The 25552-nt window shown below is 48.2% G+C and overlaps 1 protein-coding gene across 1 annotated transcript in view; it reads left to right on the top strand.

Annotated features, from left to right (window-relative positions):
• Nucleotides 1-25552, top strand: part of LOC137539091 (hemocytin-like) — a 207839-nt gene that overhangs the window by 143031 nt on the left and 39256 nt on the right. The window contains exon 16 of the mRNA XM_068261570.1: nt 25019-25147. Within this exon, the coding sequence (XP_068117671.1) occupies nt 25019-25147 (129 nt within the window). The remainder of the gene's footprint in view (nt 1-25018; nt 25148-25552) is intronic.

Here is a 25552-nt window from a genome sequence, read left to right on the forward strand (position 1 = left end):
CCGCCGGCAGGAAAATGGATCGGGGAGCACTCATCGTCATGGGGTGTCGCTGGGATCCATCTTCCTTGGTCGCGAGGTAAGTATTCAGCTTAAGTTGCAACAAGCACGAAGTGATCCAGGCACAGTCCATAATTTAATTTTGTTAAGAAGTCCATTTTTAGCACACAGCAGGCAGATCGGGACAAGAACATGAGCATGCATTTCACTAATGTGAAATGGCTGTAGTGCCCTGCCAGCTTCCTCTGCACACCCACCTTCCACCTTAATGGCACATGGTTTCAAAACTTTGTATGATGTAGTATGCTAAAAGTAAACTGTTTAACATAATACATAAGATGCAATTATGGATCACTTCTTTGTCACTGCAACATAATAAATATTCTCCAATCTCGTCCAGGGGCGCTGCCAGTGTACAAGAAAGCCACGCCCCCGCTTAGGGCCTCACACTAAGGGGGGGCCTCGCTCTGCTACTGGCAGCTCCCCCTCTCCTCCCCGCCGCAGTGCTGTAATGATCCTGGGTCCCCCTCCTGCCCAGCAGCTAATGTTGTCTACACCGCATATCAGTGGTGACTCTCAAGCAGGCAGCAAGGCAATGACCAATAAAGATGCTGTCTGCTGTGTACAGGAAGTGACATCCGTTTACTTCCTGTACACAGTAGACAGTACCATTACTGGGCATTGCCTTGCTGCCTGCTTGAGTGTCACTGCTGATATGCGGTGTGGACAATATTAGCCGCCGGGCAGAAGGGAGACCAAGAATTTTACTAGGAGAGGGACCAGGGGATGATGCCTGCACCTATTCCTGACTTACTGGGCACCATATGTACCTGGCTACCTATACTGCACCTATAGCTCACTACCTATACTGGGGCACCATATGTACCTGGCTACCTATACTGGGGCACCATATGTACCTGGCTACCTATACTGCACCTATAGCTCACTACCTATACTGAGGGCAGCCACATGTACCTGCCTACCTACCTATACTGCACCTATAGCTCACTATTTATATTGAGGGCGGACACAAGTACCTGGCTATCTATACTGCAACGCCTATACCTCGCTACCTATACTGAGGGCCCCACCTGTACCTGGCTACCTGTACTGCAGCTATAGCTCATTACCTATACTGAGGGCACCACACCACCTGGCAATCCTATACTGCAACACCTATAGCTTACTACCTATACTGAGGGCACAAACTGTAGCAGCACAGTGGTGTAGTGGTTAGCATTCTTGGGCAGCACAGTGGTGTAGTGGTTAGCATTCTTGCCTTGCAGTGTTGGATCCCTGGTTTGATTCCCAGCCAGATCAACATCTGCCAAGAGTTTTTTATGTTCTCCCCGTGTCTGCGTGAGTTTTTTCTGGGCACTCTGGTTTCCTCCCACATCCCATAAACATACGGATAAGTTAATTGGCTTACCCCTAAATTGGCCCTAGACTACGATACATACACTACATGAAATAGACATATGACTATGGTAGGGACTAGATTGTGAGCCCCACTGAGGGACAGTTAGTGACAATATACGACAATATACTCTGTACAGTGCTGTATAATATGTTGGCGCTATAGAAATACTTAAAATAAATAAACTGGGGACTACCTGTATTTTGCTAGCATTTGACTCCACCCAAATCATGTTTTGGCTATGCCCATTTTTGCCTTGTTTTGTGGTGTGCCTACCCATTTTTTCCCCACGGTACGCTTTGCGCGCTGCTTCTTTCATGGAGGGGGGGGGGGGGGGGGCGCATCAATTTATGGACTGCTTGGGGCCACCAAAACCTTAGCTGCACCCCGATCTCATCTGAAAGGACTACTATCATGAAAAAGTGAAAGATTTTAAATAAATGTAAACACATACAAATAAGAAGTGAATTTCTTGCAGAGTAAAATGAGCCATAAATTACTTTTCTCCTATGTTGCTGTCACTTACAGTAGTAGTAGACATCTGAAATTACCAACAGGTTTTGGGCTAGTCCATCTCTCCATAGGGGATTCTCAGCATGGCCTTTATAGTTTATAGAGACAATTCCTGAAAGGGATTTATGGATAGTTCACACTGGACGATTTTTCAGCGGTTTGCTGATCACTGGCAATCAGCAAAATGCTGCTGCTAATGCAAGTCAATGGTAGTGTTCACACTGTAGCGATCTCCAGTGATTAGTAATTTGCTATGGTGCATGCAGCATTTTTGGAGTGATTTTGGAGTGATTGCATTTCAATGTTATAGAATCACAAAACGTAATCAGGGCCCATTCACGCTTGAAAGCGCAAAACGCCGGCGGTAAGGTTTTGCAGAAGTGATTTTTCCACGATTTCACGCGGAAAAATCACTGGACACTGCAGCGATTTTGCCGCGTTCACGTTTGTTGCTTCTATAGCACTGAAATGCGATCGCCGGGTAATCCCCTGAAAATGGTGCAGGCTACATCTTTGGCGATTTGCGTTAATCGCTGACAATTAACGGAAATCGCCCAAGTAAGAACGGGCCCATAGGGTATTATAGCATTAGCGCATTCAAAAGCGCCAGCGCTTGAGTGTTTTGCCGAAAACACCGGCAAAACACTCTAGTGTGAATTGGCCCTTACTCCTAAAATGCTTTCCTGTACAGTGAAAAAACAGCTTTTTGCAAAACGCTATCAAAGCGCCCAGTGTGAACTAGCCCTTATACAGATATGCTGACCAGCCTCCCTGCTCGCTGCACAATTTTTTTGGGGCAGTTGGATGGAGCAACTGCCATTTACTAAGTGCTTTTGAAAATAAAGAAAACACTGAGAGTCCCCCATGATGAGATAAGCTGATCTAAAACCTGTTGCTTCTTTCAGATTTCTACTACTTACTGTAAGTGACAGCAACATAGGAGAAAAGTCATTTATGGCTCATTTTACTCTGGGGAAAAAAAAATGTACTTCTTATGTGTATATGTTTTCATGTACTTTGAATGTTATGATTTTCGCAATAGTGGTCCTTTAAAGTGACACTGAAGTGAAAAAAAAAAATGATGTAATGATTTGTATGTTTATTATTGATAATTAATAGAGCATTAGTAGCAAAGAATATTGTCTCATATTTTAATTTTAGATATATAATATGTTACATATACATTATATAATATTGCATAATTCTGTGATATTTGCAATTTCAAGCCAAGCTCTGTATTTTAAATTATAAAACCAGCAGAGATAATGACCCTTTCAACTTCCCTGCAGTAAAAATCTTATCTAAATCTGTCTCTGACTGTTTCTTGGATGTATTGGGTCGGAGAGCTCACAGAAGCTCTTTTGCATACATAACAACTGAAATTTCTTAAAGCTCCATACACACGCTCAACAGCGGTCATTTATGCGGCACAATTATCAAACTACTTTTGTTGTTAAACAAGTTGGACAACCAAAAAAAAAAAGTTGCTTGCTATTGTTCACACAACTGATAAGGCATCAATTCAACTGTTGTTTCTCAACAAAAGTTGTTTGATAATTATGCTGCATAAAAGACCTCTGTTGAGCGTGTTTGTATGGGGCTTAACTCCTCCTCTATTGGAAACAATAGTAGACCCATATATCTGTGCTACTAATGTTCTAGTTCTTAGCTGTACTACACATACAAGTCATTTTATCAAATGTTTATTTTCACTTCAGATTAGAGAGAGTCAAAAAAAGAATATGTAATATTGCATTTTTAAGTCTGTGACACATAATTCCAGCCAAACTCTATTTAAAGAGACACTGAAGCGAGAATAAATCCCGCTTCAGAGCTTATATTCAGCAGGGGCATGTGTGCCCCTGCTAAAACGCCGCTATCCCGCGGCTAAACGGGGGTCCCTTCACCCCCAAATCCCCCCCTGCAAAATCAACAACCAGCTTGGTCGTAGATTTTGCTGCTGTTGAGGCAGGGCTAACGGACGCAGCCCTGCCTCTCAGCGCGTCTATCAGCGGCGCATCGCCGCCTCTCCCCCGCCCCTCTCAGCGAAGGAAGACTGAGAGGGGGGGGGGGGGGGGGAGGCGGAGATACGCGCTGATAGACGCGCATGGAGGCAGGGCTGCGGCCATTAGCCCTGCCTCACCAGGAAGAGATCCCTGGGACTCCACAAAGGGGATTTGGGAGGTAAGGGACCCCCGTTTAGCCGCGTGATAGTGGCGTTTTAGCAGGGGCACACATGCCCCTGCTGAATATAAAAGCTGAAGTGAGTTTTATTCTCGCTTCAGAGTCTCTTTAAAGAGACTCTGTATCAAAAATGTCAGCCTTATTTCTTCTATCCTATAAGTTCCTATACCTGTTCTATTGTGATCTGTCTTACTGCAGCCTTTCCTAGTTGCACAGTGGCTGTATTATCTCTGTTATATAATCTAATCTTCTTTCCTCTGACGGCTTTGTCGGGATCAGGCACTCAGGCTGGAATGTGCTGTTCTGCTTGTGATAGGATAGAAGCTATACACACCCTCTCCACACCCCCTGCAGGCTCTGTGTGAGTCACAGACTGAGCTTCTCTCAGCCTATCACATGTCATGTCTTTTGTTTGTAAACACTGCCTAAAACTGGCAATTACAAGCCAGGATTGCAGCAGGGAGAGGCAGAAACCGCACAGAGGGACTCAGGAGAACATGATGAATAGAATGTTATGCTTTTTATTGTAAGAATTTTAGAGTACAGATTCTCTTTAACCACTTGCCGACCGCGCACTCATACCGCACGTCGGCAAAGTGGCAGCTGCAGGACCAGCGACGCAGTTCTGCGTCGCCGGCTGCAGGCTAATTAATCAGGAAGCAGCCGCTCGCTAGCGGCTGCTTCCTGTCAATTCACGGCGGGGGGCTCCGTGAATAGCCTGCGGGCTGCCGATCGCAGCTCGCTGGCTAAATGTAAACACAAGCGGAAATAATCCGCTTTGTTTACATTGCACGGCGCTGTTGCGCAGCAGCGCCGTAAGGCAGATCGGCGATCCCCGGCCAATCAGCGGCCGGGGATCGCCGCCATGTGACAGGGGACAGCCTGTCACTGGCTGCACAGGACGGATAGCGTCCTGTGCAGCCCAGATTGCCAGGTGCCCCCCCCCCGCAACACCCAGGCAGGAGCGATCAGACCCCCCCAGCACATCATCCCCCTAGTGGGGAAAAAAGGGGGGCGATCTAGTCGCTCTGCCTGCACCCTGATCTGTGCTGGGGGCTGCACAGCCCACCCAGCACAGATCAGCTAAAACAGCGCTGGTCCTTAAGGGGGGGTAAAGGGTGGGTCCTCAAGTGGTTAAGATGTACATTTAATTAGTGATGCCCTAAAATACAGCACAATCAAAAAACAAAATGAAGAGTAAGTAAAAAATGTAATATCTGCATATTTTTCTGTGTGTATTTGCTCATCAGTCCTCTGTGACACTTGTTCTCCTTAATATTTGTGAATCTTAGAAGTTTTTTTAATCTTAGAAGATTGCTGATTGATGTACTGATGTATTGATGATACTAATAGCTTTTTATATATATATATTTTTACTATATAACAAACATCCACTTTCTTTTAGTATAAAAAGTGTTATGCTCTTCAAACAAGTAAAGCAAATAAAAACCTAAATAGTGTAACATCATCTAATCATCTACCTTACATAAAAATGTTGCCGATTCCCCCCCCCCCCCCCCCCTCCATTCCCGCTCAGCAGTAGAGATGTAGTGAACGGTTCGCCGGCGAACGGCTCTAGGCGAACTTTGGTGGTTTGCGTTCGCCTGCGGAAGTTCGATTCGCCCCATAATGCACTATGAGGGTCAACTTTGACCCTCTGCATCACAGTCAGCAGGCACATTGTAGCCATTCAGGCTACACTAAGCCCTGGAGCCCCCCTTATATAAGGCAGCCTCGCCGGCCATTACACTCACTCTTGTGCCTGCTAGAGACAGACTAGGGACAGCTGTTGCAGACTTGTTCTCCTAGGGACAGATTAGTTAGGTTCTTGGCTGCTTAGCTTGCTCCTGGCTGATTATTATTGCTTCTTTTCAGAGCTAATCCTGTACTTTTTCTTTCTTTCTGTGTGTCTAACTGACACTTTTGTTGCATGCACAGCCTTGGTAATTCATAGTGTGTGTGCCACTGCCAGCAGCCCAGCACATTCAGTGACTACCTGTGTGTGTGACAGGGAGCATTGTACTACCCAGTACTGCATATACCCAGTACCTGTTGTGTTTACTTAACCCACCTCACTGCATATACCTAGCTATTGTGTTGAGTGAACCCACCTCACTGCATATAACTACCTTTACTGTTGAGTGAACCCACCTCACTGCATCTAACTACCTGTTGTGTTGAGTGAACCCACCTCACTGCATATAACTACCTTTACTGTTCAGTGAACCCAGCTCACTGCATCTAACTAACTGTTGTGTTGAGTGAACCCAGCTCACTGCATCTAACTACCTGTTGTGTTCAGTGAACCCAGCTCACTGCATCTAACTACCTGTTGTGTTCAGTGAACCCAGCTCACTGCACCTAACTACCTTTACTGTTCAGTGAACCCACCTCACTGCATATAACTAACTACCTGTTGTGTTCTGTGAACCCACTTCACTGCATATAACTACCTGTTGTGTTGAGTGAACCCACCTCACTGCATATAACTACCTTTACTGTTGAGTGAACCCACCTCACTGCATCTAACTACCTGTTGTGTTCAGTGAACCCAGCTCACTGCATCTAACTACCTGTTGTGTTCAGTGAACCAACCTCACTGCATATACCTAGCTGTTGTGTTCAGTGAACCCACCTCACTGCATATAACTACCTTTACTGTTGAGTGAACCCACCTCACTGCATCTATCTACCTGTTGTGTTCAGTGAACCCAGCTCAATGCATCTAACTACCTTTACTGTTCAGTGAACCCACCTCACTACATCTAACTACCTGTTGTGTGTTGTGTTCAGTGAACCCAGCTCACTGCATCTAAGTACCTTTACTGTTCAGTGAACCCACCTCACTGCATCTAACTACCTTTACTGTTCAGTGAACCCACCTCACTGCATATAACTACCTACCTGTTGTGTTGAGTGAGAACCCAGCTCACTGCATATACCTAGCATCCCCCCGAGATGGACAAAATGGACAAATCAGGTAGAGTAAGAGGTAGAGGCAGACCCAGAGGAAGGCCACCTGGCACTGGCAGGTCTGTGCGAGGTGGTGTTGCTGTGATTTCGTGCAGACCTGGCCCAAAATACAGTGCTCAGAAGAAGGCACGTGCTATCACTTCCCAAAATTGTGAGGACGTGCTTGAGTATTTAACACAGAACACCTCATCTCCCGCAGCCACCAGCGCTACAACAAGCACCACATCCGCAGCATTTGACACTTCGCAGGAGTTATTTGGTGATGGTGAAATTACTGATTCACAGCCACTACTGCAACAACAAGAAGAAGGCGCAGGTACACCACCTCATACGTCTGAGTTAGGTGGCGATAGTATGGACGTAGCGTGTGAGGAGGGGGATGATGAACCACCTGAAGTTGGTGCAGTTGAGGAGGTGTGTGAGGAAAGCGAAGCTGGGCAGGAGGATTATGATGACGATTATACGGATGCCACATATGTTCCCATTAGAGGAGATGACCAGGGGGACAGTTCAGAGGGGGAGTCAGAGAGGAGTAGGAGGAGACGACTCCATGATAGAAGCAGAGGGAGCTCATCCTCAGAAACAGCTGGGGGCAGTGTCCGGCGCCATGTATCGCCAGCTATGGACAGCCAGCCAACATGCCCTTCCACTTCAGCTGCTGATGCCACCGTAGCACCATCACCCCAGGGGGCTAAGCGGTTTGGAAATTTTTTAACATGTGTTTCTCAGATCGGAGCAAAGCCATCTGTTCTCTCTGCCAGCAAAAATTGAGCCGTGGAAAGGCCAACTCTCACGTAGGGACAAGTGCCTTACGAAGGCACCTGGAGAAAAGGCCCAAACAGCTATGGCAAGAACACCTGAGGAAAAGCAGCACCCAAAAGAAAAGCCACCCTCCTTCTCCTCTTCCTCCGTTAGGTGCATCGTCTTCATCCACTTTCTCCCTTGCACCTTCACAGCCACCCTTGTCCACACCGCCTCTTCCCTTGAGCGGTTCCTTCTCCTCTGCCCACAGCAGTACCCAGCTGTCCGTGAAGGAAGTATTTGAGCGTAAGAAGCAAATGTCTGCCAGTCACCCTCTTGCCCGGCGTCTGACAGCTGGCGTGGCGGAACTATTAGCTCGCCAGCTATTACCATACAAGCTGGTGGAGTCGGAGGCTTTCCGTAAGTTTGTGGCCATTGGTACACCGCAGTGGAAGATACCAGGCCGCAATTATTTTTCACAAAAGGCCATACCCAAACTGTACCATGCAGTTGAGAGGCAAGTGGTGTCATCTATTGCGAAGAACGTTGGGTCAAGGGTCCACCTGACCATGGATGCCTGGTCACGCAGTGTTAGACATGTCTTGCCTCAAAGCGGAGAGTCACACTGGAGCAGCTCTCCTGGCTGCTCTTAACAAACAGGTGGAGCAATGGTTGACCCCGCACAAGCTTGAGATCGGCAACGTGGTGTGTGACAACGGCAGTAATCTCATTTCCGCGTAGAATTTGGGAAAGCTGACACATGTACCCTGCATGGCACATGTGCTGAATCTGGTCGTGCAAAGATTTTGTCCAAGTACCCAGGCTTAGAGGACGTCCTGAAGCAGGCCAGGAAGTTGTGTGGGCATTTCAGGCGCTCTTAGACGGCCATGGCACGCTTTGCGGACGTTCAACGTAGAAACAACTTGCCGGTGAGACGCCTGATTTGCGATAGCCCGACTTGCTGGAATTCCACCCTGCTGATGTTCTCTCGCCTGCTAGACCAGGAGAAAGCCATCACCCAGTACCTGTATCATTACAGTACAAGGAACAATCTGGGAGGATGGGGATGTTGTGGCCCAACAACTGGACACTGATGCGAAATGCATGCAGGGTCTTGGAGCCCTTTGAGGAGGTGACCAAACTGGTGAGTCGCGCTGAGGGCACCATCAGCGACTTGATCCCCTACGCCTACTTCCTGGAGCGTGCCGTGCGTAGAGTGGTGGATACAGCTGTGGAGGAGCGTGAACGAGAACAGTTACGGCAGCAGGAGTCATGGGAGCAATTTACATCCGAACCTGATGTTTCCACAATACCTGCGGCAGCACAGAGGGGGGAGGAGGAGGAGGAAGAAGAGGAGTCGTGTGGGGAAGGAGAGGAGTCAGACTCTGATGATGATGATGAGGAAGGTGTTTCTGTGGAGGAGGAAGAGGTGGCGGAAAAAGAACAACCGCGGCAGCCGTCACAGGGGGCTTCTTCTACTCCACGTTTCCGTGGTATTGTTCGTGGCTGGGGGAAGGAAGAGGAGTTGCGTCCCATCACTGAGGAAGAGCAAGAGGAGATGGAGAGTACGTCTGCATCCAGCTTTGTGCAGATGTCCTCTTTCATGTTGTCCAGCTTGTTGAGGGACCCTAGTATCAAAAAACTCAAGGCGAATGACCTGTACTGGGTGGCCACGCTACTAGACCCTCGGTACAGGCACAAAGTGGCGGACCTGTTACCAACTCAACAGAAGGCGGAAAGGATGCAGCACTTGCAGAACAAGCTGTCAATGATGCTTTACAATGTGTTTAAGGGTGATGTGACTAGTGGTGCTCAGCAGAGCTCGAATATTCGAGTAGCTCGAATATTCGAGCTCTTTTTCAGCTATTCGAGCTCGGTATTCGAGCTCCGAATAGCTGTAGCTATTCGAATGGGCTATTCGAGAACACTCGAATAGCCCATTCACTATTCGAGCTATTCGAGCAAACCGGCGCTATTCGAGCTCGGTACCGAGCTCGAATAGCGTCATAGCCCAGATTGATGTGCTTAGAGCCAATCAGAGGGCTCCCAGGCCCTCTGACGGCAGCCAATCACAGAGGGGGACCCTGGCCAGCCCCTACCCTATAAATAGCGGCCGCCATGTTCGGGTTTTCCATGCTTGCCTGAGACTTGTACAGAGAGAGATCTGCTCCTTTGTGCTTTGGCTTAGCAAGTGCTCTATTGTGTTCATTTACCTAGCGTTTTTGCTCACCTACACCTGCCATATACACCTGTATTGTTGTTATTTAGATAGACATTGTATTTTAGTTAGTAGCTTGTGTGTTACATTAGAGACAGGCAGCTGCTGCAAGCTTACAGGTTTAGGCCTCAGGGGGGCCTTGCCTCTGTGGGCAGCTGTCCTCTGTTTATTTCTCTCATCATCTATACCAGTATTTCTGCTGTCCTTTACTAATAGTATTGTAGTTATACTGTACTAGGAGTAGGACACTCACTGACTGTCACTGTTTATAGGCTACTAGCTAGCTCCTGCGTGTGTGCACTCACTCACTGTCTGTGTGTACACACACTCTATTTCCTTCTGATTACTGATTGATTATTGTTAGTTGTACTTACTTACTACTTACTCTTACTGTACCCGTAGGGACACTCACTGTCACTGTTCATATAGGCTACTAGCTCCTGCGTGTGCGCACTCACTGTCTGAGTGTACACACACAACACACACTCTATTTCCTTCTGATCGCTGATTGATTATTGTAATTAGTTAGTTCTACTTACTGTTACTACTTACTCTTACTGTACTAGGAGTCTAGGACACTCAGTCACTGTGTTCATAGGCTACTAGCTCCTGCGTGCGTGCACTCACTGTCTGAGTGTACACACACCCACACTCCATTTCCTTCTGATCGCTGATTGATTATTGTTATTAGTTAGTTCTACTTACTGTTACTACTTACTTACTCTTACTGTACTAGGAGTCTAGGACACTCAGTCACTGTGTCCATAGGCTACTAGCTCCTGCGTGCGTGCACTCACTGTCTGAGTGTACACACACCACCCACACTCCATTTCCTTCTGATCGCTGATTGATTATTGTTATTAGTTAGTTCTACTACTTACTGTTACTACTTACTGTACTAGGAGTCTAGGACACTCAGTCACTGTGTCCATAGGCTACTAGCTCCTGCGTGCGTGCACTCACTGTCTGAGTGTACACACACCACCCACACTCCATTTCCTTCTGATCGCTGATTGATTATTGTTATTAGTTAGTTCTACTACTTACTGTTACTACTTACTTACTCTTACTGTACTAGGAGTCTAGGACACCCAGTCACTGTGTCCATAGGCTACTAGCTCCTGCGTGCGTGCACTCACTGTCTGAGTGTACACACACCACCCACACTCCATTTCCTTCTGATCGCTGATTGATTATTGTTATTAGTTAGTTCTACTTACTGTTACTACTTACTTACTCTTACTGTACTAGGAGTCTAGGACACTCAGTCACTGTGTCCATAGGCTACTAGCTCCTGCGTGCGTGCACTCACTGTCTGAGTGTACACACACCACCCACACTCCATTTCCTTCTGATCGCTGATTGATTATTGTTATTAGTTAGTTCTACTACTTACTGTTACTACTTACTGTACTAGGAGTCTAGGACACTCAGTCACTGTGTCCATAGGCTACTAGCTCCTGCGTGCGTGCACTCACTGTCTGAGTGTACACACACCACCCACACTCCATTTCCTTCTGATCGCTGATTGATTATTGTTATTAGTTAGTTCTACTACTTACTGTTACTACTTACTTACTCTTACTGTACTAGGAGTCTAGGACACCCAGTCACTGTGTCCATAGGCTACTAGCTCCTGCGTGCGTGCACTCACTGTCTGAGTGTACACACACCACCCACACTCCATTTCCTTCTGATCGCTGATTGATTATTGTTATTAGTTAGTTCTACTTACTGTTACTACTTACTTACTCTTACTGTACTAGGAGTCTAGGACACTCAGTCACTGTGTCCATAGGCTACTAGCTCCTGCGTGCGTGCACTCACTGTCTGAGTGTACACACACCACCCACACTCCATTTCCTTCTGATCGCTGATTGATTATTGTTATTAGTTAGTTCTACTACTTACTGTTACTACTTACTGTACTAGGAGTCTAGGACACTCAGTCACTGTGTCCATAGGCTACTAGCTCCTGCGTGCGTGCACTCACTGTCTGAGTGTACACACACCACCCACACTCCATTTCCTTCTGATCGCTGATTGATTATTGTTATTAGTTAGTTCTACTACTTACTGTTACTACTTACTTACTCTTACTGTACTAGGAGTCTAGGACACCCAGTCACTGTGTCCATAGGCTACTAGCTCCTGCGTGCGTGCACTCACTGTCTGAGTGTACACACACCACCCACACTCCATTTCCTTCTGATCGCTGATTGATTATTGTTATTAGTTAGTTCTACTTACTGTTACTACTTACTTACTCTTACTGTACTAGGAGTCTAGGACACTCAGTCACTGTGTCCATAGGCTACTAGCTCCTGCGTGCGTGCACTCACTGTCTGAGTGTACACACACCACCCACACTCCATTTCCTTCTGATCGCTGATTGATTATTGTTATTAGTTAGTTCTACTACTTACTGTTACTACTTACTGTACTAGGAGTCTAGGACACTCAGTCACTGTGTCCATAGGCTACTAGCTCCTGCGTGCGTGCACTCACTGTCTGAGTGTACACACACCACCCACACTCCATTTCCTTCTGATCGCTGATTGATTATTGTTATTAGTTAGTTCTACTACTTACTGTTACTACTTACTGTACTAGGAGTCTAGGACACTCAGTCACTGTGTCCATAGGCTACTAGCTCCTGCGTGCGTGCACTCACTGTCTGAGTGTACACACACCACCCACACTCCATTTCCTTCTGATCGCTGATTGATTATTGTTATTAGTTAGTTCTACTACTTACTGTTACTACTTACTTACTCTTACTGTACTAGGAGTCTAGGACACCCAGTCACTGTGTCCATAGGCTACTAGCTCCTGCGTGCGTGCACTCACTGTCTGAGTGTACACACACCACCCACACTCCATTTCCTTCTGATCGCTGATTGATTATTGTTATTAGTTAGTTCTACTTACTGTTACTACTTACTTACTCTTACTGTACTAGGAGTCTAGGACACTCAGTCACTGTGTCCATAGGCTACTAGCTCCTGCGTGCGTGCACTCACTGTCTGAGTGTACACACACACCACCCACACTCCATTTCCTTCTGATCGCTGATTGATTATTGTTATTAGTTAGTTCTACTTACTGTTACTACTTACTTACTCTTACCGTACTAGGAGTCTAGGACACTCAGTCACTGTGTCCATAGGCTACTAGCTCCTGCGTGCGTGCACTCACTGTCTGAGTGTACACACACTAAATTTACTTGTGATTACTACTACTGATTATTGTAACTGCTAGTTGTACTTCCTGACTGTTAATACTTACTTACTGTACTAGGGGACACTCACTCAGTCACCTCACCAACCAACCCACTCCATTAAAGTACCCCACTTTTCACCCGCCCTTTTACAAAACTTTTGTCTATACGCCCAAAACATTGAAGATGTCTGGAAGTGGCAGCCAGCGCGGTTTGGGCAAGGGGAAGGGCAGCAAGGGAATCAGGAAGAGAGGGAGCAGCATTGTGGCAAGCCGCGGCCGCGGGCGCGCCACCATGCACAGTTCCGCAGCAGCAGCAGCAGCGTCAGTGGCTAACATTCCTCCCATAGCCACTGGCCGTGGACGCCTTGGGCGCCGCCCAGGAGGAGCATCTGCAACTCACGCTGCAGAGACACAGCAGCAGCAGCGTGTAGCACCTGCTCCCATTTTCCTCCAGCCGGGTCGGAAACGTCCCATTGAGGAAAAGGATGCAGACACTGTGGTGCAACTCATGACGGAGGATGAGCAGCCCGCCATCAGCTCTGCATCCGAGGCCTCCACCCTCACCACCACCACCCCTGTTCGCAGCAGCCGCCCAGCAGGGCCTGGGGAGGAGGCCAGTTCACCGTCAGTCGCCGACCTGTCACTCAGCACTCTTTTGACCCCAGGCATGATGAGTCAATTGAATGCTGTTGTTGGCGATTTGGAGGAGGAGATGCTGATGGGCACTTTGGGGGAGGAGGGATTGGACAGCAAGACTGTGGCGACAGTCAAGCGTCCCATCCATGCATCAGCAGAGGAGTTTGGGGGGTCATCATCAGAGCAGGACATGTTTCAGGAGGGGCATGATGATGATGACCCGGTGACAGACAGAGACTGGGTGCCAACACATCCAGAGGATGTCGTCCTCAGCAGCTCTGAGGAGGAGGAGGAGGATGCGGTTGTGGGCCTTGCAAGGAGGCGCATCATTGCAAGCATTGGCAGCGTCCCACAGCCTGCTGGTGTCTCAGGCTCAGCAGCAGCAGCAGCAGCATCAGCCAGTACCACCACCAGCCGCACCCAAGACCCCCCCCCCCCCCCCAACCACCACAGGGAAACAGGCAGCAGCGCTTCCATGCCGTAGGGGGATGTTTTTGTCACCAATCTGGCGGTTTTTCACCATGCCCACAGTGTACAGCAAGTACGCCACTTGCAACCACTGTCAGCGGAAGTTGAGCAGAGGTGCAGACCCCTTGAAGTTCAGCACCAGCTCGCTGATCAACCACCTTTCTGCGAAACACTTCCACCAGCATGAGGAGTTCCAGAGGCTGAAGGCATCTGGTGCTGGCAGTGGCACCAATCCCATCACTGCACAGCCTTCAGCAGCAGCAGCAGCAACAGCAGCCACCCGCCCTCCTGCTCCTCCAGCAGCACCAGCAGGAGTGCGGAAACGCCCTGCTCCTCCCCCCTCTGCAACTCCTGCCGCCGACACTGAGGCCTGTTCTGGCAGCCAGTCCTCAGTGGCCTCCTCTGCTCCGTCTGCTGATTCCCGTGCCAGCAAAAAGGCACGCCAGAGCCTTTTGAGCGAGTCCTTCCAGGGGGTGGTTAGGGCTCTGCCTCCCAGCAGCCGTCGCGTGCGGCAGCTGAACGGCTTGCTGGCACGGGCCATGTGCTCCCAACTCCTGCCGTACACGCTCGTGCAGGAGGGGAGCGACATGCGGGCGCTGCTTGCTTGTGCAGCCCCAGACTGGCAGCTCCCCAGCAGACACTTCTTCGCCCGCAAGGCCATTCCTGCACTGCACCGCTTTGTGATGGCCAATGTGGAGCGAGGGCTGGAGCACGCGGTTGGTGAAAGGGTCCACGTCACCATGGACTCCTGGAGCAGCCGCTTCGGGACAGGCCGCTACCTGTCCTTCACTGTCCACTGGGTCAGCTTGGTGGAAGGGGGTGAGGATGGGAGAGCAGCAGCGGGCACAGCAGCAGCAGCAACACAGTGGGTGGTGCCACCCCGCAGGGTCAGGGGAACTGCAGCGGGTTCCTCCGATCCTCTGCCATCCTCCGCCACACCTGGCCAAACCCCCCGCCTCAGCAGCAGTGTGAAGGCCCGCCACTGCCAAGCGCTGCTGCACTTGGTCAGCCTTGGCAAGACCAAGCTGACGGCAGCCCACGTGTTGGCCAAACTCCAGGAGCAGGAGCGGATTTGGCTGACCCCCAGAGGCCTCAGAGTCGGAGAGGTGGTGTCCGACAATGGGGCCAATCTGGTTGCTGCCATAGACAGGGGAAACCTGACCCACATCCCCTGTCTTGCCCACGTGCTGAACCTGGTGGTGCAGAAGTTCCTGCGCACCTACCAGGGGATGGACGAGCTGCTGGAAACGGCAAGGAACGTTGTGCGTCACTTCCGGCGCTCGGCTGCAGCCTGTGCGAGCCTGGAAGACGTGCAAAAGGAGCTGGATCTGCCACGCCATCGGCTGATCATTGACGTTCCGACTCGCTGGAACTCCACCCTGGCGATGTTGGAGCGTCTGGTTGAACAGAAGCACGCTGTCAACCACTACCTTGCCCTGGCCACTGTTTCCGCAGCTCAGAGAAGGGACAAGACCAGCAACATCCCGTCCATCGTCCCCGATGATGACTGGAGGCACATGCAGCAGGTGTGCTTAGTGCTGGCTCCCTTCCTGCAGGCCACAAACATGGTGAGCAGGGACCATGCTATGGTCTGCGAGTGGGTGCCCCTGGTTTCTCTGCTGAACAGGGCACTCGATGCTTTGCTGGCACAGGGAGCGGCAGCCTTGGACCAGCAGGAGCGGCAAGCAGCTGCACAGTCCACCTCTGAGGGGGAGGAGGAGGAGGACTTGGTGGAGGTCCCTGACCTGGCTGCTGATGAGGGGGATCAGCGCAGTGCAGCTGAGTTGGTGCGGGGGTGGAGAGAGGATGAGGCAGCAGAGGAGGAGGATGAGGAGGACAGCACTGACGTCGATGTGCCAGCAGACGTGGCCCGCCTCTTCCCAATGGCAGCGCACATGCTGACGTGCCTGCGCAGGGACCCCAGGGTGATCCAGATGAAGCAGAGGGAGGACATCTGGATCAGCATGATGTTGGACCCACGCCTCAAGGGGAAGTTGAGCCAGTTCCTGCCGCCTGCAGGAGGAGACCCAGCGCAACAAATAAGGAGCTTGCAGCAGGCCCTTGTTGAGCGCTTGGAGGAAGCCTTCCCCCAGCCTTCCACCCCCACTGTCCAGCAGCCAGCACAGAGGCAGCAGCAGGTGCCTGCATCCAGCAGCAGCAAGCGCCCCACAGACCTGCTGTCTCTCAGCCACGAGCTCTACAGGACTGTAGAGGCTCCGGCAGCAGTGACTAGAGAGGAGATGCATGCAGCAGCATCCTCCTCCGGTCACAGCCAGCGCCTGACCCGCATGGTGGCTGACTACATGGGGTCCTACAGCGGGCTTGACAGCGATGCCCCTGTTGATCCCATGGAGTATTGGGTCAAGCGCATGGAGATCTGGAGCGAGCTGGCGCAGTACGCCCTGGAAGTGCTGTCCTGCCCCCCTTCCAGCGTGCTGTCCGAGCGCTGCTTCAGTGCAGCTGGTGGCGTGGTCACCGAGAAACGCTCACGTCTGTCTCACAAGTCTGTGGACAGACTGACGTTTCTCAAGATGAACCAGGCGTGGGTGGAAGGCGAGTTCCTGGCCCCTGTTGTCGGCGAGAGGGGGACATGAACTGGCTGCCGGAACTTAGTACCATCGTTAATGTGCCTTACCACCCTTTACCACCTCCTGGCTCCTGCTCACTAAGCCAGCCTGGTTCACTTTGACTATTACGTCGCCTGCAGCCACACATTTCACACCTACAGTGGGCTGCTGCTGTGTACTGCCCTTCTGCTGTCTGTCTGTGTTTCCCACTGCCAGGGTACACAGAATTACCTTCTGCTGCCACTCTGCCACCAGCTATTACGTCAAAACAATAGCTATATTGGTTGTAAAACCAAAACCAAAAAAAACCAATAAAAAAAAAAAAAGGTTTAATTTTTCTGAGGTGCCCGGGTTGAAAACTGTGTTGTCCCAGTTGTGTATTGGACACAATGTGGGCTGCACGACCGCTGTCTGGGACCTCCTGTTGTGTTTATTTACAGCCCTGGTATCACCGCTAGGTACCAGGGCTATTATGTCACGCTGCCTACCTGCTGCCACACTCACACTGCTCCTCCATTCCTCCTGCTGCTGCTGTCTGTCTGTGTTTCCCACTGCCAGGGTACACAGAATTACCGTCTGCTGCCACTCTGCCACCAGCTATTACGTCACAACAATAGCTGCTCACACTGCTCCTCCATTCCTCCTGCTGCTGCTGTCTGTCTGTGTTTCCCACTGCCAGGGTACACAGAATTACCTTCTGCTGCCACTCTGCCACCAGCTATTACGTCAAAACAATAGCTATATTGGTTGTAAAACCAAAACCAAAAAAAACCAATAAAAAAAAAAAAAGGTTTAATTTTTCTGAGGTGCCCGGGTTGAAAACTGTGTTGTCCCAGTTGTGTATTGGACACAATGTGGGCTGCACGACCGCTGTCTGGGACCTCCTGTTGTGTTTATTTACAGCCCTGGTATCACCGCTAGGTACCAGGGCTATTATGTCACGCTGCCTACCTGCTGCCACACTCACACTGCTCCTCCATTCCTCCTGCTGCTGCTGTCTGTCTGTGTTTCCCACTGCCAGGGTACACAGAATTACCGTCTGCTGCCACTCTGCCACCAGCTATTACGTCACAACAATAGCTGCTCACACTGCTCCTCCATTCCTCCTGCTGCTGCTGTCTGTCTGTGTTTCCCACTGCCAGGGTACACAGAATTACCTTCTGCTGCCACTCTGCCACCAGCTATTACGTCAAAACAATAGCTATATTGGTTGTAAAACCAAAACCAAAAAAAACCAATAAAAAAAAAAAAAGGTTTAATTTTTCTGAGGTGCCCGGGTTGAAAACTGTGTTGTCCCAGTTGTGTATTGGACACAATGTGGGCTGCACGACCGCTGTCTGGGACCTCCTGTTGTGTTTATTTACAGCCCTGGTATCACCGCTAGGTACCAGGGCTATTATGTCACGGCGAGCTGCCTGCCTCATTGACTGCCTGCTGCCACACACTCATCCTCCTCCTCCTGCTGCTGAATTTACCTCCTGCTGTCTTTGTGTTTCCACTGCCAGGGAGCACATACAATGGCGCTTCCAACATGCGTGCGCCCACCAGCTATTTGTTACGCTCAAAAATAGCTGCATTTCTTTAAAAAAAAATTTGAAAAGAGAAATACGTGAAGAAGAAGAAGAAGACGATATTGAAAAAGAAGGAGAAGGAGAAGATGAAGAAGAAGATGAAGAAGAAGATGAAGAAGAAGAAGATGAAGATGAAGAAGATGAAGATGAAGAAGAAGAAGAAGATGAAGAAGAAGAAGATGAAGAAGAAGATGAAGAAGATGAAGATGAAGAAGAAGAAGAAGATGATGAAGAAGATGAAGAAGAAGAAGAAGAAGATGAAGAAGAAGAAGATGAAGAAGAAGAAGATGAAGAAGAAGATGAAGAAGATGAAGAAGAAGATGAAGAAGATGAAGATGAAGAAGAAGAAGAAGATGATGAAGAAGATGAAGAAGAAGAAGAAGAAGATGAAGAAGATGAAGAAGAAGAAGAAGAAGATGAAGAAGAAGAAGAAGAAGATGAAGAAGATGAAGAAGATGAAGAAGATGAAGAAGATGAAGAAGAAGATGAAGATGAAGAAGATGAAGATGAAGAAGATGAAGATGAAGAAGATGAAGAAGATGAAGAAGAAGAAGAAGATGAAGAAGAAGAAGAAGAAGATGAAGAAGAAGATGAAGAAGATGAAGATGAAGAAGAAGAAGAAGATGATGAAGAAGAAGAAGAAGAAGAAGAAGAAGATCTAGAAGAAGATTAAGAAAGATAAAGAAGAAGAAGAACAAGTATATACAGTAACACTACACTACTGAACCAAATTAAGGACACAACTTCTCTTTCCACATTTTTTTTTAAAGGAACATCCCCACATAATCACTTGCTGTTGTTACTTGGAAAAAAAGATGTTTCTTGCATCATTCACCCTCAAAACAAGTGTTGGAAGCTATTTTGGGCCAATTCGAATAGTCAGCTCGAATAGTGAGCTCGAATACCGACTCGAATAGTGAGCTCGAAGTCCGAGGTCGAATCGAATAGTAAAAAATATTCGACTCGAATATTCGACTGACCTCGAATAATTTACTATTCGAATTCGACCAAATTCGAATTTTTAAAAGGGGTATTTGAGCACCACTGGATGTGACTGCACAACCCAATCAAGGTACCACTGGCAGTAACCTTCCTTCTCCCAAGTCCAAGGACAGGACGCTCCAGCGATCTCAGGGTGATGTCGGACATGCGGACATTGTTTAGTCCAACTCCTCGCCATAGTCCTTCCGGATCCACCCTTCACCAACGCCTGGACCGGCAGGTAGCCGACTACCTGGCCTTGAGTGTGGATGTAGACAATGCGAGCAGCGACGATGAACCCTTGGACTACTGGTTGCGCAGGCTTGACCTGTGGCTAAAGCTGTCCCAATTTGCCATACAACTTCTCTCTTGCCCTGCCGCAAGCATCCTGTCAGAAAGGACCTTCAGTGCAGCTGGAGGCATTGTCACTGAGAAGAGAAGTCGCCTAAGTCACCACAGTGTTCAGTACCTGATCTCTATCAAAATGAATGAGGAATGGATCACGGAGGGCTACTGCACAACCGAAGACTAGGTCAGTCCCCACACACAGCATCTCTGCCTGCAGGCCACTTGCCTTCTCCGCCACCACCAACAGGGTCCAGGACTCTAGGCGGATTCCTGAATTTTTAAGGGCGCTGCTAGCAGCGGCCGCTACACTAATTTTTCTAGGGCATGTACATGCCTGCCTAATTTTTCTGGCTGCACTGCGGGCGGCTGCAACAAAAAAACAAAAGGCATGTACATGTGCCCATCCCCCTTTGTGATCATTACCTTGCCGCGGCGAAGGTGCTTGCGTATCACAATGAAGCAATGACCGCCGGCTATTTGAGTGTCTCGGGTGGGGGTAGGACATAAAAGATAATAAGGTCATCCCTCACATATCCTTGTTGCATAGACAGCCTTGGTAATTCAAACTGTGTGTACCACTGCCAGGCCCAGCAATACCCCTTACTGCATATACCTACCTGTTGTTCACAGTGCACCCACCTACCTATGTGAGCTGAGCCGCACGCAGTGTCACTGTGCCTGTCCGGTACCTGTCTGTGTGTGACAGGTGCACATTGTAATAGCCATTACTGCATATACCTACCTGCTGTTGTTCACTTCAGTGCACCCACCTACCTACGTGAGCTGACCACAGATGCCTGGTCTTCAAAGCACGGTCAGGGCAGGTACATTACTTATACAGCAAATGGGTCCTTACTTGGATGTGCAGTGGTGGTAGCCAGTTCTCAGGCTCCCACTCTGGACCGGAATCGAATCCTGATCCCGGCCATTACCCGTGGTCACTCAGACTTGCCCTCCATAACAGATTCTCATTGTAGGTACTGAACAGCCAGCAGAAAATTTAATTTAAAAAAAATAGATGTAAGCTTTAACAATGGTAGAGAAAGAACCATTGAAAGTTGACAAGGCAGTCAGACATTACCTGATATCACTGTGGAAGAGTAATCTCGCCATGGTGCGCACCAGTCCAGCACGGCCGTCACAACACAAACAGCTGTTTGCGGTGCGTTACACAGTGAGTTTGGTGTGTCAGTGTGAAGCAGTACTCTAATTACACTCCCTGATTGATGTATACACATGCAAGATGTTTTAAAGCACTTTAGGCCTGCAATTTAGCATTCAATGTGATTTCGGCCCTTAAAACACTGCTTTGCGTCAAATGCAGATTTTTCCCCAGGACTTTTGGCATCTATCCCACTCCGCCATGCCCCCCTCCAGGTGTTAGACCCCTTGAAACATCTTTTTCATCACTTTTGTGGCCAGCCTAAGTGTTTCTAGTTTTCAAAGTTCGCCTCCCCATTGAAGTCTATTACGGTTCGAAAAAGTTTGCACAAATCGAATGTTTGGCAAAGGTTCACGAACCCGGTTCGCGAACCAAAAATCGGAGGTTCGGGCCATCTCTAACTATAGGTAGCATCTGTGTAAGTATACTGAGTGCGCTCTAGTGGCTGCCTCGGAAACGCTTTGAGTCCGACAGGAGAAAGGCGCTATACAAATACTGCAATTATTATTATTATGGACTATACTTACATGAATGGTAGCTCCAGTAACAAGGAGTATCTTGAAATGGAAAAATCATTTCTCGGCAGAGGCGGATCTGGAGGCGTGCACATAGGGCACCTGCTATAGGCGCCCTTGTCATTCACCTCCCAAGGGACGCATAATTAAAAACATCCCTGTGTAGCTGCACTGCTGCCGAGTGACACAGACAGGCAGGCAGGAGCCAGCGTTGCTAGAGGCTGAGAACCGGGGCTAATATGTAATACAACCAGCAGCGCCCCGACTGTTTCCATGGCTGGGAACTGTGACTGCAGAGATACACACGCTTGTAGCCTGCATGCATGAGGATCACATGGGGCTGGGCAGCCAGTGAGAGAGAGGATTGTAACTCACTCCTCTCTCACTGGCTGCCCGGCCCCATGTGATCCCGGCCAGGCAGGAGTGCTAGAGATGGGAAGTTCGGATCTTTTCAATGATCCGGATGATTCGAATCGGATCATTGAAGAGATCCGGATCTTTGATCCGAATCTCGGATCATTTTACTACCGGAAGCATTCGGGGGTGAAATGAACAGCAGGACAGGTCTGTGGACAGGAGAAGGGGAGGGGGGTGGACACACAGAGAAGGGGAGAAGATGGACAGAGGGCAGGGAGTGGACGGAGGAGGGACGAGCAGAGAGCAGAAATGTTTGCACGTAATACCCACATGCTGAAGTCATATGCTTTACATATATTTCACCTATATGTTCATCTGTACACTTTGAAAGAAAAGGTCGCACAGTGAAAGAAAGCATTCCCAGAAGATAAGTGCAGCTGTTTAGTGCCGATTGCAGGAGGATTATATTGCCTTTCAATCACAGTGTCTGTAAAGTTACTGAGCTGTGCTGAGCTGAGCCAAAAACTTCCAATGTGTTCACTGAGCACAACTATACGGAACAGACAGCCTATAATGAGCAGCACGTTATAGCCAGTGTGTGTGCTCTACACATATCTGGCAGTGGCACCCATGTCCCCTCTCTCTCATCTACCTGTCTCCCTGCAAGGCTGCCTCCCATACAACAGAGCGATCCCTGCTTCCAGGACCCCGCTGCCCGCTGAGAGGGGGCGTGTCGCTCCTGGCCCCGCCCCTTTTGCGATCCGAATCGTTCATTTTGATGATTCGGATGATCGACTCATAAAATAGATTCGGATCAAAGATCCGAATCGTTCATGATCCGGACAACACTAAGGAGTGCGACTGTATCTCCAACACGTGCAGTGCGATGTGTCAGAAGGAGCAGGGGAAAGAAAGTTGCTGCTCCTAAAGGTACTGGGCAGGGTGAGACTACTAGAGCAAAGATGGGCGCTGAGGAGACATGTGCAAAGTAAGAAAGAGGCAATCTGTCTCCAGTCCCAGCAGCCCAGCTTTGCTTCTTGCACACACACGACACAGGCTGCGCTTGTCTACTGATACAGCTTACAGCTATGGATGGACAGAATGTTCAGCGTAGAGTACAAGTCACCTGACCTCCCCTAGTGACCTGATGCACCAGCATCCACATTACTGTGATAATTGGTGGGCAGGCAGTGCTTCGTTCTCTTTACTCCCTAGCTCTTATCTGCAGCTTTGCTAAGACTGGCTCAGGTAGGAGGGACAGTCTGCAGACAACAACCAGACACACTGTGTAAGCTGCTCCTCCCCCCTTCCTTCCACTATTCACTCTTTCACTGACCTGACCTCTGCACTATGGTCTGCTCTTCACTCTAGCCTGCATTTTTCTTTCAATAACCCTTTCACTGCTGGTCCTAACTTCTTGAGCTCTCTGCATCCTAATTTTATAAAGTATAGTTGCTGTTTATCATTTTCTGTTAAGAAGGTCTTAAGGTTGCCATACATCAGGTGACTTGGCGGCCAATGACCATCTGATTTGATTATTATAATCGGATGAAAATTGGTGACGCCAAGTGCATGTCTGATCGATCATGCAACCAATTTCAGGCTAAAATTGGCTGCATGTATAAGATGGTTATACTGCAAGATGTAGGACCGGTGGCGTAGCTAAGGAGCTGTGGACCCCGATGCAAGTTTTACACTGAGGCCCCCCCAAGCACTCTATACATAACCATTGATAAGGTGCACCAAAACCTGCCAATGGCAACTACAGTGTCAGAGGTGCCAGATGGAGATGGGGAACAGCTTGTTAATGATTACCACTATTCAAAGTATCTATAGAAGGGATTATTATGAACACAGGATCACACACGCACAGCTTCTGCAGCACTTTACAGAGCACCTAGGCATGCCACTGAATGTCCTCCGAGGAGCTCACAATCTAATCCTACCATAGTCATAGTCTAATGTCCTACCATATTATGTATTTATACAGCACTGACATCTCCTGCAGCACTTTACAGAGTACATAGGCATGTCACACACTGTCCTCAGAGGAGCTCACAATCTAATTCTACCATAGTCAGTCTAATGTCTTAGCATATTATTATGTATTTTATATAACAATGAAGTATTCTGCAGCACTTTACAGAGAACATGTCAATAACTGTCCTCAGAGGAGTTCACAATCTAATCCTCCCATAGTCATAGTCTAATGTCCAATCATATTATTATTTGTATGTATTTATATAGCACTGAAATCTTCTGCAGCACATTACAGACTACATAGTCATGTCACTGACTGTCCTCAGAGGAGCTCACAATCTAATCCTACCATAGTCATAGTCTAATGTCCAATCATATTATTATTTGTATGTATTCATATAGCTCTGACATCTTCTGCAGCACTTTACAGAGTACATGGTCATGCCAATAACTGTCCTCAGAGGAGCTCACAATCTAATCCTACCATAGTCCTAGTCTAGTGTCCAATCATATTATTATTCGTATGTATTCATATAGCTCTGACATCTTCTGCAGCACTTTACAGAGTACATGGTCATGTCAATAACTGTCTTTAGAGCTCACAATCTAATCCTACCATACTCATAGTCTAATGTCCAATCATATTATTATTAGTATGTATTTATATAGCTCTGACATCTTCTGCAGCACTGTACAGAGTACATAGTCATGCCAATAACTGTCCTTAGATGAGCACTTTTTAAATGTGGGGTGCACATACAGTATAACTACCTTATACTGATATCTAGAAGCATGTGTCTTCTTAATTCTATTGTTTGTGGAACATATCTACTCAAATTATGTAAATAGGGGACACTGCTACTTAAATCTACTTAATATCTTGACGCACCTGGCTATTTAATTTCTTATCTTGAGGCACCTGGCTGCTTTTATTATGGGGGAATGAGACTCTTTTTGGGGGCGGCGCTGGGGATGTGGGGGGGGGGGGGCGCAATTTAAGTGTTTGCCATAGGCGCTATTTTACCCAGATACGCCACTGTTTCTCGGAGCATTTGATGGTGATTTATTAAATTCATTTTTCCTTTCATTTTCTTTGCCTCTTGTGTTATAGGGTTTTTTTTTTGTTTGTTTGTTTTTAATATTAAAAGTTACATTTGCTTTCTTAAAGGTTGGTGATACCTTTCCTTCACCCAGCGATAGCTGTGTATCCTATGGCTGCATAGAATCAAATGGACAGATTTATTCCGTGCTTTTCAATAAGACCTGTGAACCTGTGAATCCGGAAGACTGTGAAACTGTAAGTTAAAAAAAACAATACAGAATCAGTTTTCATATTGATATCCTACATTGTGTTATGCTTTGATCTGTTAATTATTAATGGGCATAGACTAAATTCTGGTTATAATTCACATATTGCAGATCTAAACTGCATTGAAGTAAAAATCAGATTTAAAGGGCATGTATGAGTATGCGCCGACCACCATTTTAGCGCAGGGCAAACGTTAATTAATTGCATGGCCATGGACATAATAACATTCAAGAAGATGGCTCCGTAAATGGCAGCCATGGCCACAGGATTCTGACCTTTTCTTGTTTTTTTTTCTCCCTTTTCCCTCCCAATTTACTTTGTTTCCCCCACTGAAGGTGTACAGTGTGGTCCTGTCTGTGTAGCCTGGGACACTGGTGCGGGGCATGGGGAGTT

This window comes from Hyperolius riggenbachi, chromosome 11 (genome assembly GCF_040937935.1).
Source record: "Hyperolius riggenbachi isolate aHypRig1 chromosome 11, aHypRig1.pri, whole genome shotgun sequence".
NCBI classification, from domain to species: Eukaryota; Metazoa; Chordata; class Amphibia; order Anura; family Hyperoliidae; genus Hyperolius; species Hyperolius riggenbachi.